The sequence below is a fragment of the Hyalella azteca genome, unplaced genomic scaffold (assembly GCF_000764305.2).
Source record: "Hyalella azteca isolate HAZT.00-mixed unplaced genomic scaffold, Hazt_2.0.2 contig17278, whole genome shotgun sequence".
Taxonomy (NCBI): domain Eukaryota; kingdom Metazoa; phylum Arthropoda; class Malacostraca; order Amphipoda; family Hyalellidae; genus Hyalella; species Hyalella azteca.
The window spans coordinates 44,159-57,856 of NW_025947067.1; the positions used below are offsets into that span (position 1 = coordinate 44,159).

Here is a 13,698-nt window from a genome sequence, read left to right on the forward strand (position 1 = left end):
CAATGCATTTTCTCGTCAGGTCAATTATTATCAGTACAAATTTACCTGTAATTATTACAAGTTGCTTATTTATAATTCCCCAACATCATAAAAAAACTGCCACAATGAAATCAGAAACAAGTGCATACAATCGAAGGCCGCTATACTAAACGAACCAATTTGTGCCTAATGAAGGCAAGTATAACATATGGTTTTATCAGTAGTTACAGGATTTGTAGTCAATTTTTATTCTAATTTGGTGGTACATATTATCAATGTAAATACATTTAAAACCCTTCAATAAGATCATCTCAACAAGAGATAAAATTATTAATTGAGAAATTAAGCAACAAAATTGATCAACATGACATGGGTAATCAGCACTAACAATCTCAATTCTCGTTCTATAATTGTAATAATAAGACAGGAATAAGTTAATATTCTTAACAAACATGACTATGATACGTGAAGCCTGTGTGCACAAGAAAAACAACGAAGAGCTGGCATTGCGTGCACCACCACAGCACCATTGCTATGGTGCACCACCCTGCAAACGTCACCATTAATCACCACCGTCATAATACTTGCTCACTATCATGGCTCTCACCATGCGTTCGTATCACCTACACTAATATAAAAAACGATTAAGGTGCAGTTAAACATTACTAAAGGAACATTGGCTTGCAAGGTTATCCTGGGGCTCGGGCTTGTGGTGCCCAAATATCAAACAGATTGAACGAAATTTTCAAGACAACTGCTCCTCAAATTGAAAAAAATTCAAATACCATTAATTTTAATATCCTAAAAAAACATCTTCAAAAAATGATTAATTAGCGGTACGGATGATTACATTCCTGATGAACAGGAATAAACTTAAGCGGTTCGTCTGTTGGATTCAACAGTAACGTGCAGAGATAAAGAAGCATGGAAAATTCGTTTGGAACAAAGCGAAAAAGTGTTGATTTAGTTGAATTTTGTAACATAAAAATACCGTCACTAAGTTAATTGCAGTCTGCAGTGACCGTGAGCGATCAGTGAATATGGGAAGCAGTGAACGGTGCAGTAAATATAAGATGCATATAAGTCGCTTCTGAAACGAATTCTTCAATGGAATAATCAAAATAATACACAACTTTTATACACGGGTTCTGGAACATCCACACAGAAGTTCATTCCGCGTAGCATAAACATGCACAATATCAACGCTTCTACCGCAGAAAATCTCGGAGTCAAAGAATCTGAGTTTAAAGCTTATAATGTAAACGCTGTTGGAAGTCTAGGAAGTTCACTAGAAAAAGCCTAAGAAGCTCAATTATCACAAGCACCGACCGTATGAAAGTAAACAAACAAGACATTGATTCACCTTAGACAGCACTCAGAAAAATGAGTGCGACTTTGTCTCAATAGCGACGCACTTCCTGCCCTATGTGGGTCATCCTGAACAATTTGGCCCAGCAAAAGAGCGTGTCAGTGCTACGTCCAATCTCTCCGCTCGGGCTCTGGGTTAGAAAGTGTTGCACTAATTGGACAATATGACCCATTCATTTATCAGAGCGAAGCCATGGAAGAGCTCATGGAAGCTGTGAGACTAAGAAGCGTATTCCTGCCGTCTGTCTCTCGTAATCCCGTCAGCAGTTATATCTACGTATCCTTTAATGACGTCATAGATTGCGTAGATGTCGTCCCAGAAGAGCAGGTGGGGATTTTCAGGACGTAAAATGCAGCGTTTCTGAGAGTGGAGAGCAGACGACAGAGGAACGCCATCACACGACACGTCCGTCTCGGGTAGCCACCGACCAAAAAGTTCCACCCAAACCGTGAGACGAGGAACCGAATAATTGACATAAACAGGCGGGGGCAACCGACTCCTGGTGGGGGGTCTGGTGACCGTGTTGGGGGAGCACCCACGCACGGGTGCAGGTGCCTGGCTCCCGTCATAGGGAAGATGACAAACACTGGGGGAAAGAAGACGCTGTATTTGTCCCCATGTGTGATGCGCCACTGAAAACTTATCTCGTATCCTGTCCAACGCCCCCGGACTTAGGAGCGAATTGAGTAAACCTTGTACAAAAAGAGGCGATATAAAATGGCGACGAGCAATAATACAAGATTTGCTGCACTCTGTAGACGACGATCTTGACGATCCCGTGTCCGTAGAAGAGTGATTACAGTTCTTGGTAGTAAAACTAGTCTCGGCGGTGCGCGTGGTTGTATAAGAAGAACTGGATCGTGAATTACTTGAGTTCGCGGCGCCATTGCTGGACTTGGATGAAGAGTTCCTGAGGCCCTGAGAGGCGCCATCACCAACCGAGTTAGTGGCGGGAGATTGTGACTTACAGGACGCCCACCAGCACCATAGCTCCCACAGCTCTGATATTTCTATATTTTGCAGCTGGAGTCTCTGAAAAAACATAAATAAGATCAAATTTATGGAAAGCGAATAGAGTGCAGGGGAAGGACGAGTTTGTGAGTAATTTCAGTTATTAACGCTTCAGATCGGGGAGGAAGAGTGACAATTCCTTGAGAGGAAATTGCGTTTTCACAATAACTCTTAAACAGATTACGATAAAACAGAGATAATTAATTGCGCCATTGAACCGAAATCAGCGAACTTGTTCAAGTGGAAGAAAGTGAAGTAATACTTTCCTCAAAAAAGTAGTACCGTTTTAATTAAGAAACAAATCAATCAATCCATACAAAAAATATGAATGAAAATCTAATAGAATAACTGCTTAGAAAAAAGTACAGGGGTTATGGATGGTTTAGCGGCCGTTGGTGAGATCAGCACTCACCGAGATGGTGGAGTGGCGGCTGCTGGTGAGAGCAGCACTCACCGAGATGGTGGAGTGGCGGCTGTTGGTGAGAGCAGCACTCACCGAGATGGTGGAGTGGCGGCTGCTGGTGAGAGCAGCACTCACCGAGATGGTGGAGTGGCGGCTGTTGGTGCAGTCAAAGAGACAGGTGGTGTACAGAGGGCAGTGGGCGGCGCTCCAGAGGGCGGCGAGGTAGCACGGCGTGTACTCCAGGAGGTGAGGCTGCTGCACGCACACCTGATGGAGACAGTCCAGCAGCAGCAGCCAGCACGGTCCCTGTAACACACGACACGGTAACGGTCCCTGCAACTCACGATACGGCAACGGTCCCTGTAACTCATGGTACGGTAGCAGCAGAAACCAGGAATTCACAAAATGTATACCGTAAACAACTCACAAGATACAAAAACCACCTACATGGCGCCGAAGCTACGCAGATAGTGCAAAAAAGGCACTTGGTACCTGTGGGTGTTTCTCACGCTTGGTGAGCAAGCAATCCAAACAGCACAAACAAAACACAAATGCGAAAACCACTCACTAGGTGTATATACAGCCCACAAGGCGCATAAAACAACTCATTTTACACAGAGAAAAGCATATGTCACAGGTAACAACGCATAAGCAAGCCAAACAAGATCCGTAGGCGTTCTTTCGCTTGCTGTGCAAGCAATACATGCGGCACAAACCGTTCACTAAATGCATAATCCACTCATAAGGTGTAGATGATACACGTAACCCGTTTGACAAATGAAGAACCCATTACTCACAGCAACAATTCATTCATGACAGCAATCACGGCATAAAGAAGGCACGTGTTACCTGCAGGTGCTTCTCTCGCTTGGTGTGGCCGAGCCTCGCAGTGAAGGGATGGCCCAGCGCCACCCAATGCTTGGCGATGGCGCAGTGCAAGCCACGCACGGTGCGCGCGAACGGATCACACAGCACCTCCACCAGCGTGCTCACCACGCACGCTCCGTCACGACCACAGTCCTCTGCAACATTATATATAATTCTTACTGGCTTGCACCAATATTGTTCCGTTCTAAAGTCACCTATTACTGTCTGCTACAGTCAGCTGTCACTGTCTGCAACCGTCAGCTGTTACTGTTTGCAGTCAGCTGCCACTGTTCAGCAAACCCAATCACAGTTGAATCTCTGACTATCTCGAGCACTAGCTCTTCTTCAGCGCAGTCACCTGTTACTATCTTGTCTCTGTAACACACAACGCAGTCTTCTGCAATGTTCGTGCATAACTGCTTTATCAACGTTACTGTAACTCAAGTTTTACCCATCACGACCACAACACAGAAAACCGTCAGCATTTTTACTCAATGAATTACGAATGTTTGCTGTGGTGCATACCCTGGAGTATGACGCTTCTGTTGTGCTCCGTGATGAGCTGAGCCGCTCTACATGCCACTTCCAGGGTACGACTGACGTAGCTCAGCCACTTGCTGCTCTCGAAGCGCGATAAGTAAGAGCTCGCACTCGCACCGTCTGTGGTAACGAACATATCAAAAGAGGGCCAAATAACCTATCTTCAGAAACAAAATGGTTCAATATATATCTTATTCAGTAATTACTCTTGGAATAATCATCAAATGGAAGACTAAGTAGTACTATTAGTAGGATGGTTTGCTAGAGCTTCAGCTAACAAGCTACTTTGTACCAGAGGTCGAAAATTAACATGACCAGCAAGGCAGGAGATTTCAATAATTGAAAATTTCTCAAAAAGTTCATTAAAAGCGGTATGTCTCTGACCAGGTAAATGCAGGGCACGCAGCCTGCTACAGGCCACCTGCAGATCACCAGGCTGCGGAAGCTCCTTCTCCAGATTGATAATTTCAGGGCACTCCTGGAACTCCGAGTTGCTCCGGAAGACGGCTTTTATCACAGAGTTCTCGATCGCCCTGAAGATAAGGTAACTAAACATTAGTATGTTATATATTACTATTTCACTCACTAGCTCGCTACTATACAGTTCCATAGGTAAACTTTTATTAATTCTGAACATGGTTACATTATGAATTAACTTAATAAGCGAGTGAAGGACATGGCATGGAAAAAGTTAATTTTGATTAATTATCGCAGTGAACGTATTCAATGTTATTTAGCATAATTTTGCCTCAAATTATTTTGAATGACTTTGAAACTGACAGAATAACAGAAACAAGGAAAGAGAGAAGTTTTTTTGTGTTTCTACCTCAAGTAAGTATGAACTTTAAATGCAGGCCTTGAACTAAAGACATGTTATTTATAAAAAGCAAAAAATTTGTGTAAATTCTTTCACATTAAAAAAACATGAATAGATATTATTCAAAAGTTAATGAAAACTTTCAAGAAACGTTATCCGTGATTAGTCATTCTCATTCAAACTGGACTAAATTTAAGAAGTTTGACTTGCAAACAATATTCAGCTTTCACTCACTCAAGCCGAGTTTAGTGAACTTTCTCAGCCGCGGCAACTCAACTTTGAGTAAAGTTTGTGGGCATCCAAAAAATTATCCCTAAGCACAAAATTCGAGCAAATTCAAGCAGCAATATTAATTTACAAGAAGATAAGTTGTAGAACAGAATCTTGTTAATGAAGAAACACGCCTGGAACAAAAGCCTATGTCAGAAATTCAGTAGTTTTTGTAGAGGCAAAAAAAAGAGGAAAATTAGCAGCAGGAAAAATTACGGAGAAAAATATGAAAATTAATGCACACTTTCAAGACACTCCAACTCCAACGCGAGTAGTAAGATGTTAATAGAATTAGCAATATTGCAGCATTTCCTAAAATTTTGATGCCTACGACAACTTCACCCTGGGATGAGTATTTTATACAAGGACTAAAAAAGTATAGGTGATTCTAACAAATAATAACCTCATGAATGTTGACATCCTTGATGCAACTGCTTGTCATATATTCAAGATTTCCATTAGCTACATAATTCTAAAGTGGCCATAGTATTCTGCAACGTGACCATCACTATGACAAGAAATATAATTTGTAAAATTAGGATAAATACACGTGAAAGAGTTTCCAGTTTAAACGAGATAATCGTAAAAAAAGGAGAAAGCAGAAAAATAAGATGAAATAATGTGATATCCAAAATAATGTTGAAATTTCCCCGAGCATGTGTGTTGGAAGATGTTCAAATTAACTTCCAATTTATATAAATCAAATCAACCTCACGCACCATAAGCGTGCAGTCATAGTAATATGTGAACCAGGACGACACATTATTGAGCAAAAATTAATACAAAAAGGTCTCTAAAATACATCTATTCAATGAGATCTTATTTTGCTCAAGTGTGTCATTCTGACTCATGCTTCATCTAATGTGAATGTGCAAACCGAAAGTACGTTAAGAGAGCATCAATTAGAGTTAGTGAAGAGCGCAGAGCTTTGTTTGCCGGCAGTTTGAAAGTTAGGTGAAGTATACTTGTCGTCATGCGAACCCTTTTGTCCACTCGTGTGAGTCGGCGTCCAAAGCAAACAACAAAACTACTCACTTAGCTTCATCTTCAAGTTTGCTCATCTTTAACTGGCCAAAACTGCGAGGATTCAGAGACATCCTAGAAAAAATAAGCAAGATTCAACGTACAACTCGACTTTTTTGGTTTAAAAATTTTATTTCTATAACTTTTAGCATCTTGATTATGCTTTCTAACTTCACGGAAGTTTTTTTTCAACTATGGCTACAGTCATACGAAAAATTCTGAGGGATGTTGAAAACAATAATTTGTAAATCTACAACAAAAGGGACAGAGCAATTCATGATTTACTTTCTGTCCTAAAAGTAAATGGCCTACAATTTGCGTTTAGTTAAGTACAACGGGCGAGTTGTTCTGGGCACAAAGTTTGTATAAGAAATACGTGTAGCTAAGTAGTACAGTTAACTTGGTACACTTAAGTGATAGCTAAGCTTGGTTCAGAGAAGCAATAGTTCAGCGTGGACGTAATGATTCCGAGGTTGCATATGTAGCAACCAAAATATTTGTTGTCCAGCAGTAAGATTCTCGTTTGCCTTCAATTTCTGAGCCTAATTCGAGACATGTAACCCGTTTTACACGGGCATAAGAGGCCGTAACAAAAATTAAATCATATTGGACACTCCGACAACAAAGTGGTAACCTTATATTAACTTTTTTCCTTCAAGTGACATGACACACAATTTGAACAGTCAAGCTAAACGATATCTAACTCAGGGAGTTCAATTACCACAGAAAATAGGAGGGTGCCTCTGTCACTAAACTTGAATATAAATATTTGAGGTGAAACAAATCATTACAAAACGAATAATGATTAGACTGCCTTAGAAATATAAGTAATTCATTTATTTTTTAACGAACTGACTGTAGATGAGTGAAGACTGAAATGTCAGAAATGTTTGAGGAGACTTGGGCCGTGACTAAAAGAGCTGCATGCCGCCCAAAGAAGTGGTACTCTAATTTTCTAACAACCAACTGCTAGAAGATATAGACTGACAAGTTGTAAAATTTCGATTAGACTTATGCTATTACGAAAAAAACTGCATATAGCCTTTGATGAATAGTTTAATTTTACTGATGACATTGCAAGGAAGTATGTAGTGTCGGGAATGCTTGTGAAGGCTTGAGCCATAACAAAAAAAAAAACTGCATATAGCTTTTAATAATTCAATCGACAAATAACAAGGGAGTATTGACTTACGTGTCTGGAATGTTTGGGGAGATTTGAGCCATGACGACAAGGGCCGCTCCCCCAGGCGCCCCCCAGAGCCACAGCAGGGGGCGCGACTCCCTGAAAAAGTGACCAGCTTTCTCCAGGTCCTTATCCACCATGCTGCTGGGCACCACCATCACCGGAGGGTACCTGATGTAGATAGTTGTTTTGTACACACCAGCGACCATACTTTGAAAAATAGTTACAACTTTGTAACTCCTTCAGCAAATCGCTGGTGGCATTTGAGGATAAACCCACCAATACCAATCACAGGCGAGAAATTGGCTGCTATTTGTACATAGGTCGTTACCTGTAGAACGTCCCTGAACCCACTAGTTTAAATTTAAATAAAATGTATAGAAAATTAAAAAAAAATTCAACTGCAAAAAAATTGTCCAAGTAAAAATTTTACATTTTTTCATGTATTATTTAATAAATAAATATACATGAACAAATAAAAAATATGCATTCAAACTGGCCTTCAAATCATAATAAAAGATAAATCAGATATGAGAATTTCGAGAGAGGAAGTTCCAATTAACCCCTGCCAGTTCTGGAACACTCCAAGAAAATCAATATGCTTGTAAATAAAGAAGAAAGTCTTACGTGGCGCTGAGATTGTAGTTCTCATTATGGTGAGTGACCCGCCAGTTTGGACAGCCAGTTCGTTCCAGTTCTGACATCCAGTCATTATATGTTCTGTAATACAATTGAAATAAAAAATTCTACTAATTCAATGGGATTATTTCCACTTAATTCCGAATTGTGTTTGAATCAACCAAATTCTTAAGTAAAAACCTAAAGGAGGAACATTCATAAAGGAGGAACATTTCTTATTTACAGTAATGAGAGCAGCTGTCATCAAAGACTGTAACAAGCCAGGGTGTCCTCATTGACAGTACCGGAATGTAGGGATGAAGGTGTTGGGAGGAGGAGTTCCTGGCGTCAGGAAAAGGAGATCCACATTTGAAGGATTGGTGTGGTGCAGCAATGCACGAATGACTTTGCCATCTTCTCCATATGGACTAAACTTGAAACTGAAGTTCAATACCCGAAAATTCTGCACAAACAAGTTTATTTTAGTTAAAAAATAATATCTTGTTTTATAAACATTAAACATTAGTTTTTTGAACAGAGGTTACACCACTAAAACGTACTGCACCGCAGTTACACAATTAAAACACATGTATCAAAAGAATGTCATACCTTTAATATAACTTGAATGCCTGGAACTTTCTCAGGGAGAAAGTGTTCAGGCAGTAATGTCTTCCTGCGTTGGTTCTGCTCATCCAGTAAACACACGGATGATACAAGGCACAGCTCGACATCGTGAGCTCCAAGGAAAAGGTGACTTAATGAGAGATGGTGCAATGCCTCTTCCTGTAAATCCACATGAAAATTGTCAGTATAAATAAAAAAATTCATAATAAAACTATCATGCTCATGACGAGCATATAATACTTAGCTTGCCTGAATTGTTGTGTAATTAAGTATTGAAGAAAAAGTTTTATAATGCATTATTTTTGACAAATTATTACGTACAAAATTTATTGAAAATATTTTGTAAAATATCGAATAAAATTGACAGATAATATTTATATATCCAGGTACAACTCAAAATATTCTTAAATTTATGTTCATCAATTTCATTCAATTGAGTAGGTAGTTCCAGTCTGGACAGTTTTTTCTAAATTCTTCTGAAAGAATAGTATAACATTATTAATCAGTTAGACTCGCACAAAACTTGTCACAAAATTCCTGTCTGATCAGCAGACAGCTCAGAAAAATAATAAATGTTAGGAATAACTTACTTGATATGTGGGAGGCAATGTAGTGAGCAGAGCAAGCCTCAAGTTTGTAATGAATAATGTTCCAGATATTCCTGTGTTTTGCTCTCCTCCGGGCGAGAATTTCAAAACGTTATCCGCAGATGCAATAACAACTTCACCTGTGCAAAGAAAAATTATCAGAGATAAGAGGCTCTTGAACAAATCTATTACTGGAGAAAGTAATTAAAAATGCCTAGTCCCAACAAAACAGTTATAGTTAATTCACTTAAGCCAAATAGCACAGGGTAAAAATCAATCTAGTTAAATATTTTTACTGGAAACCAATTAAATGATGGAGCAAAAGAAAATATCTATCAGAAAATTTGAGGCACTCTTGCTGTAATTTAGTCTTTCCAGCCAAGTCAAATTCAGGAAAGATATAAATTTCAAAACATAGGATATTATTGGTTTGACTTGTTATGAATTTCCTTTACCAATAATAAATTAAATGATATTCAATAAATGCTTACCAGGAAAAAGGTCAGGCTGAGTGACTGGCTCTTCTTCAGGAATGTCAACTCCTCTCTGAAAAAAAAAACTTTTGATAAAATATATGTACAATTTAATATATGATTATATATATAAACAAGAAATTTGTCAATTGTCATGATGGATAATCAGACAGAAGCCACAAGTTCAAGCTTAATATTTCAGATTAAACATGCATTTAGATTACTTATGGAAGTTTTGGTCTTCCAATAAAGTTAGTCTTACAGATAAGAATTTATAAACCATACTTGATACTTCCTACCTGATAACTCATACACCAACCTGAGACTATTAACATTTGACTAATAACAACTGACCATGTAAACCTTACCTCTTCATATTGCTGAGATTGAGAAGGTAGATCAACATGGAACAGAGAATTTTTTGTTGAACCATGCCTTCTATGCTTTAAAGTACTCATCATGTGGAACAAACCACCAACATTTACACAAGGTAAACTTGAAATTTACAATTTATTCTCAAAGATTCCATTATTGAATCAACTGTTCAACTGCTTCAATGTTGCACATTTTACAGTTTACATATATGAATAATATGAATGAATGAATGATGGTATATTGAATTGACACTTGAAAGGGACAAAATTGGTAGGAAATCTTAAAATAATTTTATAACAAGGCTAATCAGCAATTATAACCTAAACCACAAACATTGAAATATATGAAAATAAATATATTGATTGAATATATATAATATATATATATATATATTGATACTGAAATATATGAAAATATATATATATATAGTTTATATTAAATTAATATCTTGCATTATAAACACTAAACATTAGTTTTTTGAACAGTAGTTACACCACTAAAACGTATATACATTGAAATATATATAATTATATTGATTCTAAACCACAGATTTTTTAGAATCAGTTCATTTTTAATCTCCTATTTAGAAAGATTTAAACCAATGATATAGGCTACCGTAGGCCTATGTAAGAAGTTAAGAACAACTTCATGATACTTGTGTCCATGATACTTCACTGGTCTACTTAATAGTACTTATATTACTCAAAAATGAACTGTAGGAAGAGTCTAAGAAAGTCTCTGCATTGACAGTAGGCTAGCTATGTGTTAAAAATTAAAATTAGGTATTGATATACCTACAAATGAGGCTACCTACAAGGCTACAATCCATGTTCTACCGTACTCGTAGTGGTTCCATGAAACTGAAAAAATTTCAGCACAGCTAAGTCTAAAATACTTAAGGATAGATTTTATCCAATAATTACATAATGTCAATTCAAGTTAAAACTATGACAAAAATGTCTGTTTGTGAAAAGGTTTAGTTTTATTCATATTACTTCAGTCTTCAGCTGCCAACCTACCAGCCCCGTCAGTTAAACAGGAGCTTCCTGACTGAACGCGTCTGTCCATATACGCGCATTTTACCGGAATTGAGAGTCATGAGCTTTTCAGAGGTAAATAAAATACTTTTCATCAAATTAAAATAAACAGCATGTTAGCAACATTTAATTTCATCAAAAAACCTCATTCTTGAAGAAATGAATCATTTTTGTTCGAGTGACTATTTCGATAGGCTAACAGCATAAGATATTTACGTCAAATATTTTCCATACGTAGATTATTTACTCTCTCAAATTATACGTCAATTATGCACTGACAAATTTATTTTATGCAGTAGAACATAGAATTAAATTACTCACCCGCTTCACTCGTAAAAGTTGACAGTTTTGGACCTCCTCTTTCGAGCAAAACCGTTCTTGCCATATCGAGCAAGCCATTTGAAAATTATATATTTTATAATTTGTTTGCTCAAAATGCATTGACACGCTGTAGCCCCGATGTAATGGCAGATGAATGCGTTTATATGCTTTACAATAGACGAAGGCTAACACTGATAAACTTCTTCACCCAATTCAGCTACTTTTCTGACTGGACTAGTTACTCACAATAAAGCCGTAGATCGTCCGACCTTAACATACAATCATTAATATTACTTTCATGACATCCGGTTATCCCAATTTCGATGTGGTTACAGCTTGAAAATTCCTACTTATAAATCCCGAAGGAGATAACATATTATCAGGAAGAACCATCAGCTAATGGAATATAAATTCAGACCTAATGTAAAAGTGGCACGCACCAGAATATATCAGGATACGGTATACTCGTATGCTTGTGACTGAAGCATATATTCTTTAGTGATGCATGTGGGCCCCTGGCAAATGAGAAACGACCGGCATTTTTCAGGCCGATTTTTAAACTTGCATTGGCAAAATCTAAACAATTTTCACGAGCTAAACATTGTGTACGTGAGATGTCTGATATCACAAGTTCCTAACCGTCCTAACCCTCTACCGCCAGAAATACGAAATCATGAAGAAATTATTTTTATTTCATCGTTTTCGAGTCATTTGCAATGCAATAGCGCCATATTTATTCCATTTTCAAATTTCATTGCATCATCAAAAAATATATAACGTGTCCCTTGGGGGAACATTCTTCACCAGAAGTAAAACAATACCGTATATACGTGTCACTCACAAGGAACATCAGGCACACAGCTAAAATATTGCATGGTATATTTCGTAATCATCAAGATAGTTATAAAGTGAGGACAAATAAACAATAAGGTAACGAAAAAAGTGTACTGTAGTCACCGACTAGAAATAACACCGTCATTTTTATTTACGTTATTTTCTCTTACCATCACTGTCCACGGCTCATTCCTGTATTTTCATGGTAGTTTGAAATCTTCACTTTACTTTCCGTCATTAGAATGAGCATGGTTGAAAATAACAGAAAATAAAGAGTAAAACTTTGAATGTATTTTTTAGGTAAATATTCGAATTATATATCGCCTCTATACCACACGTCGAAGTATTTAATGGAATAATAATTAAAACTTTACACATTTTTTCATTTAAAAATGATCAATTCATCCAAAAATTTAGGCATATATCATATTGTTACTCATAAATGTCGTACAATGAAATCTCATGACGGTCGTTCACCCTCAGAGACATACAATAAACCGTATAAAATAAATTCATTATAGACTTGGAGGAGAAACCAGAGATATCAAACATGACCTTGACGCATAAGAACAGCATATGAAAAATAACAGCACTCTAGCTTACCATTGCTTTCGTATAGAAGGCTAATATGCGCGCTCGCTCTTAAAACCATCATATTTGGCAATTGTCGTTAAAATGCCCAATTTTTATACCTCAAATGTTCTATATCTGTATGTAAGCTCAGCAACATGACATTTATGCGTTAGATTAAAATTATCTATCAAACTTCCAAATATATTTGTCTGAAAATTCCAGCATCTATACTCTACTTATGTTAGCGCTTGGGAGTTGTCCTCAGGCAGAGTGGCAATGTGGTTAAAGTTCCAGAATACCAAGCTTGGAGCAAATAAGTGTCAGTTCTATAGATTTTTTTCTAAAGTTCAGGTCAAATGGCCTGTTTTTAGATCCCCTGTGAACAAGTCACGGAAAGTACAAGAATCGGCGACAGGAAACACCAGGTTTATTTTTCAGTGCCGACAACACTATGATATAAGTGCGGGTTTGATCACTGCCATCTGCGCCAGTTTCTTGTCAGAATAATCGGCGAGGAGGCCGGGCGGTCAAGCACAGCAAAATTGGAGCAGGGAGTTGAGTGTTCGAGACCGCAACAAGCGGTGTACATATGTTCCGTGATGTTGAGAATCGGCGTCAGGTCTCACGGCCTAATCAACGCTATATTCTAAAACTGTATTCTCTATTCCTCGAAAAGACATACTGCTTCTATGGGCTTTGTACTGAAGATGTGAGTGTGCCCAATACTACTTTTGTAAATAATCTTGTGTGTCATCGCTCTCCATTGTGGTGTAGCTTTGTTCGCTGTTACCTTC

At 37.9% G+C, this 13,698-nt stretch overlaps 1 protein-coding gene across 2 annotated transcripts; it reads right to left on the minus strand.

Annotated features, from left to right (window-relative positions):
• Positions 1-783: 783 nt before the first annotated feature.
• Positions 784-10,425, minus strand: LOC108671766 (myotubularin-related protein 10-A). 2 transcript variants are annotated; one of them, XM_018159337.2, is made up of 13 exons: positions 10,133-10,425; positions 9,783-9,837; positions 9,295-9,431; positions 8,690-8,863; positions 8,386-8,543; positions 8,090-8,182; positions 7,472-7,633; positions 6,292-6,354; positions 4,554-4,702; positions 4,155-4,289; positions 3,612-3,784; positions 2,898-3,068; positions 784-2,380 (listed from the first exon to the last, which is right to left on the minus strand). In XM_018159337.2, the coding sequence occupies exons 1-13, from the start codon at positions 10,223-10,225 to the stop codon at positions 1,568-1,570; spliced, it is 2,376 nt and encodes a 791-aa protein (XP_018014826.1). In that variant the 5' UTR covers positions 10,226-10,425; the 3' UTR covers positions 784-1,567. The 2 variants fall into 2 exon arrangements, with proteins under 2 accessions (XP_018014826.1, XP_047741148.1); XM_047885192.1 differs by lacking the exon at positions 6,292-6,354.
• Between the last annotated feature and the right edge of the window lie 3,273 nt (positions 10,426-13,698).

What these genes read in the sequence shown, in the direction of transcription:
- LOC108671766 (XM_018159337.2), bottom strand. Translation starts at nt 10,225, where the DNA reads ATGATGAGTACTTTAAAGCATAGAAGGCATGGTTCAACAAAAAATTCT. An exon ending in TCAGCCTGACCTTTTTCCTG is followed by an intron (nt 9,432 to 9,782) that starts GTAAGCATTTAT and finishes TTCTTTGCACAG; the next exon opens with GTGAAGTTGTTATTGCATCT. An exon ending in TCCCCAAACATTCCAGACAC is followed by an intron (nt 6,355 to 7,471) that starts GTAAGTCAATAC and finishes TATTTTTTCTAG; the next exon opens with GATGTCTCTGAATCCTCGCA.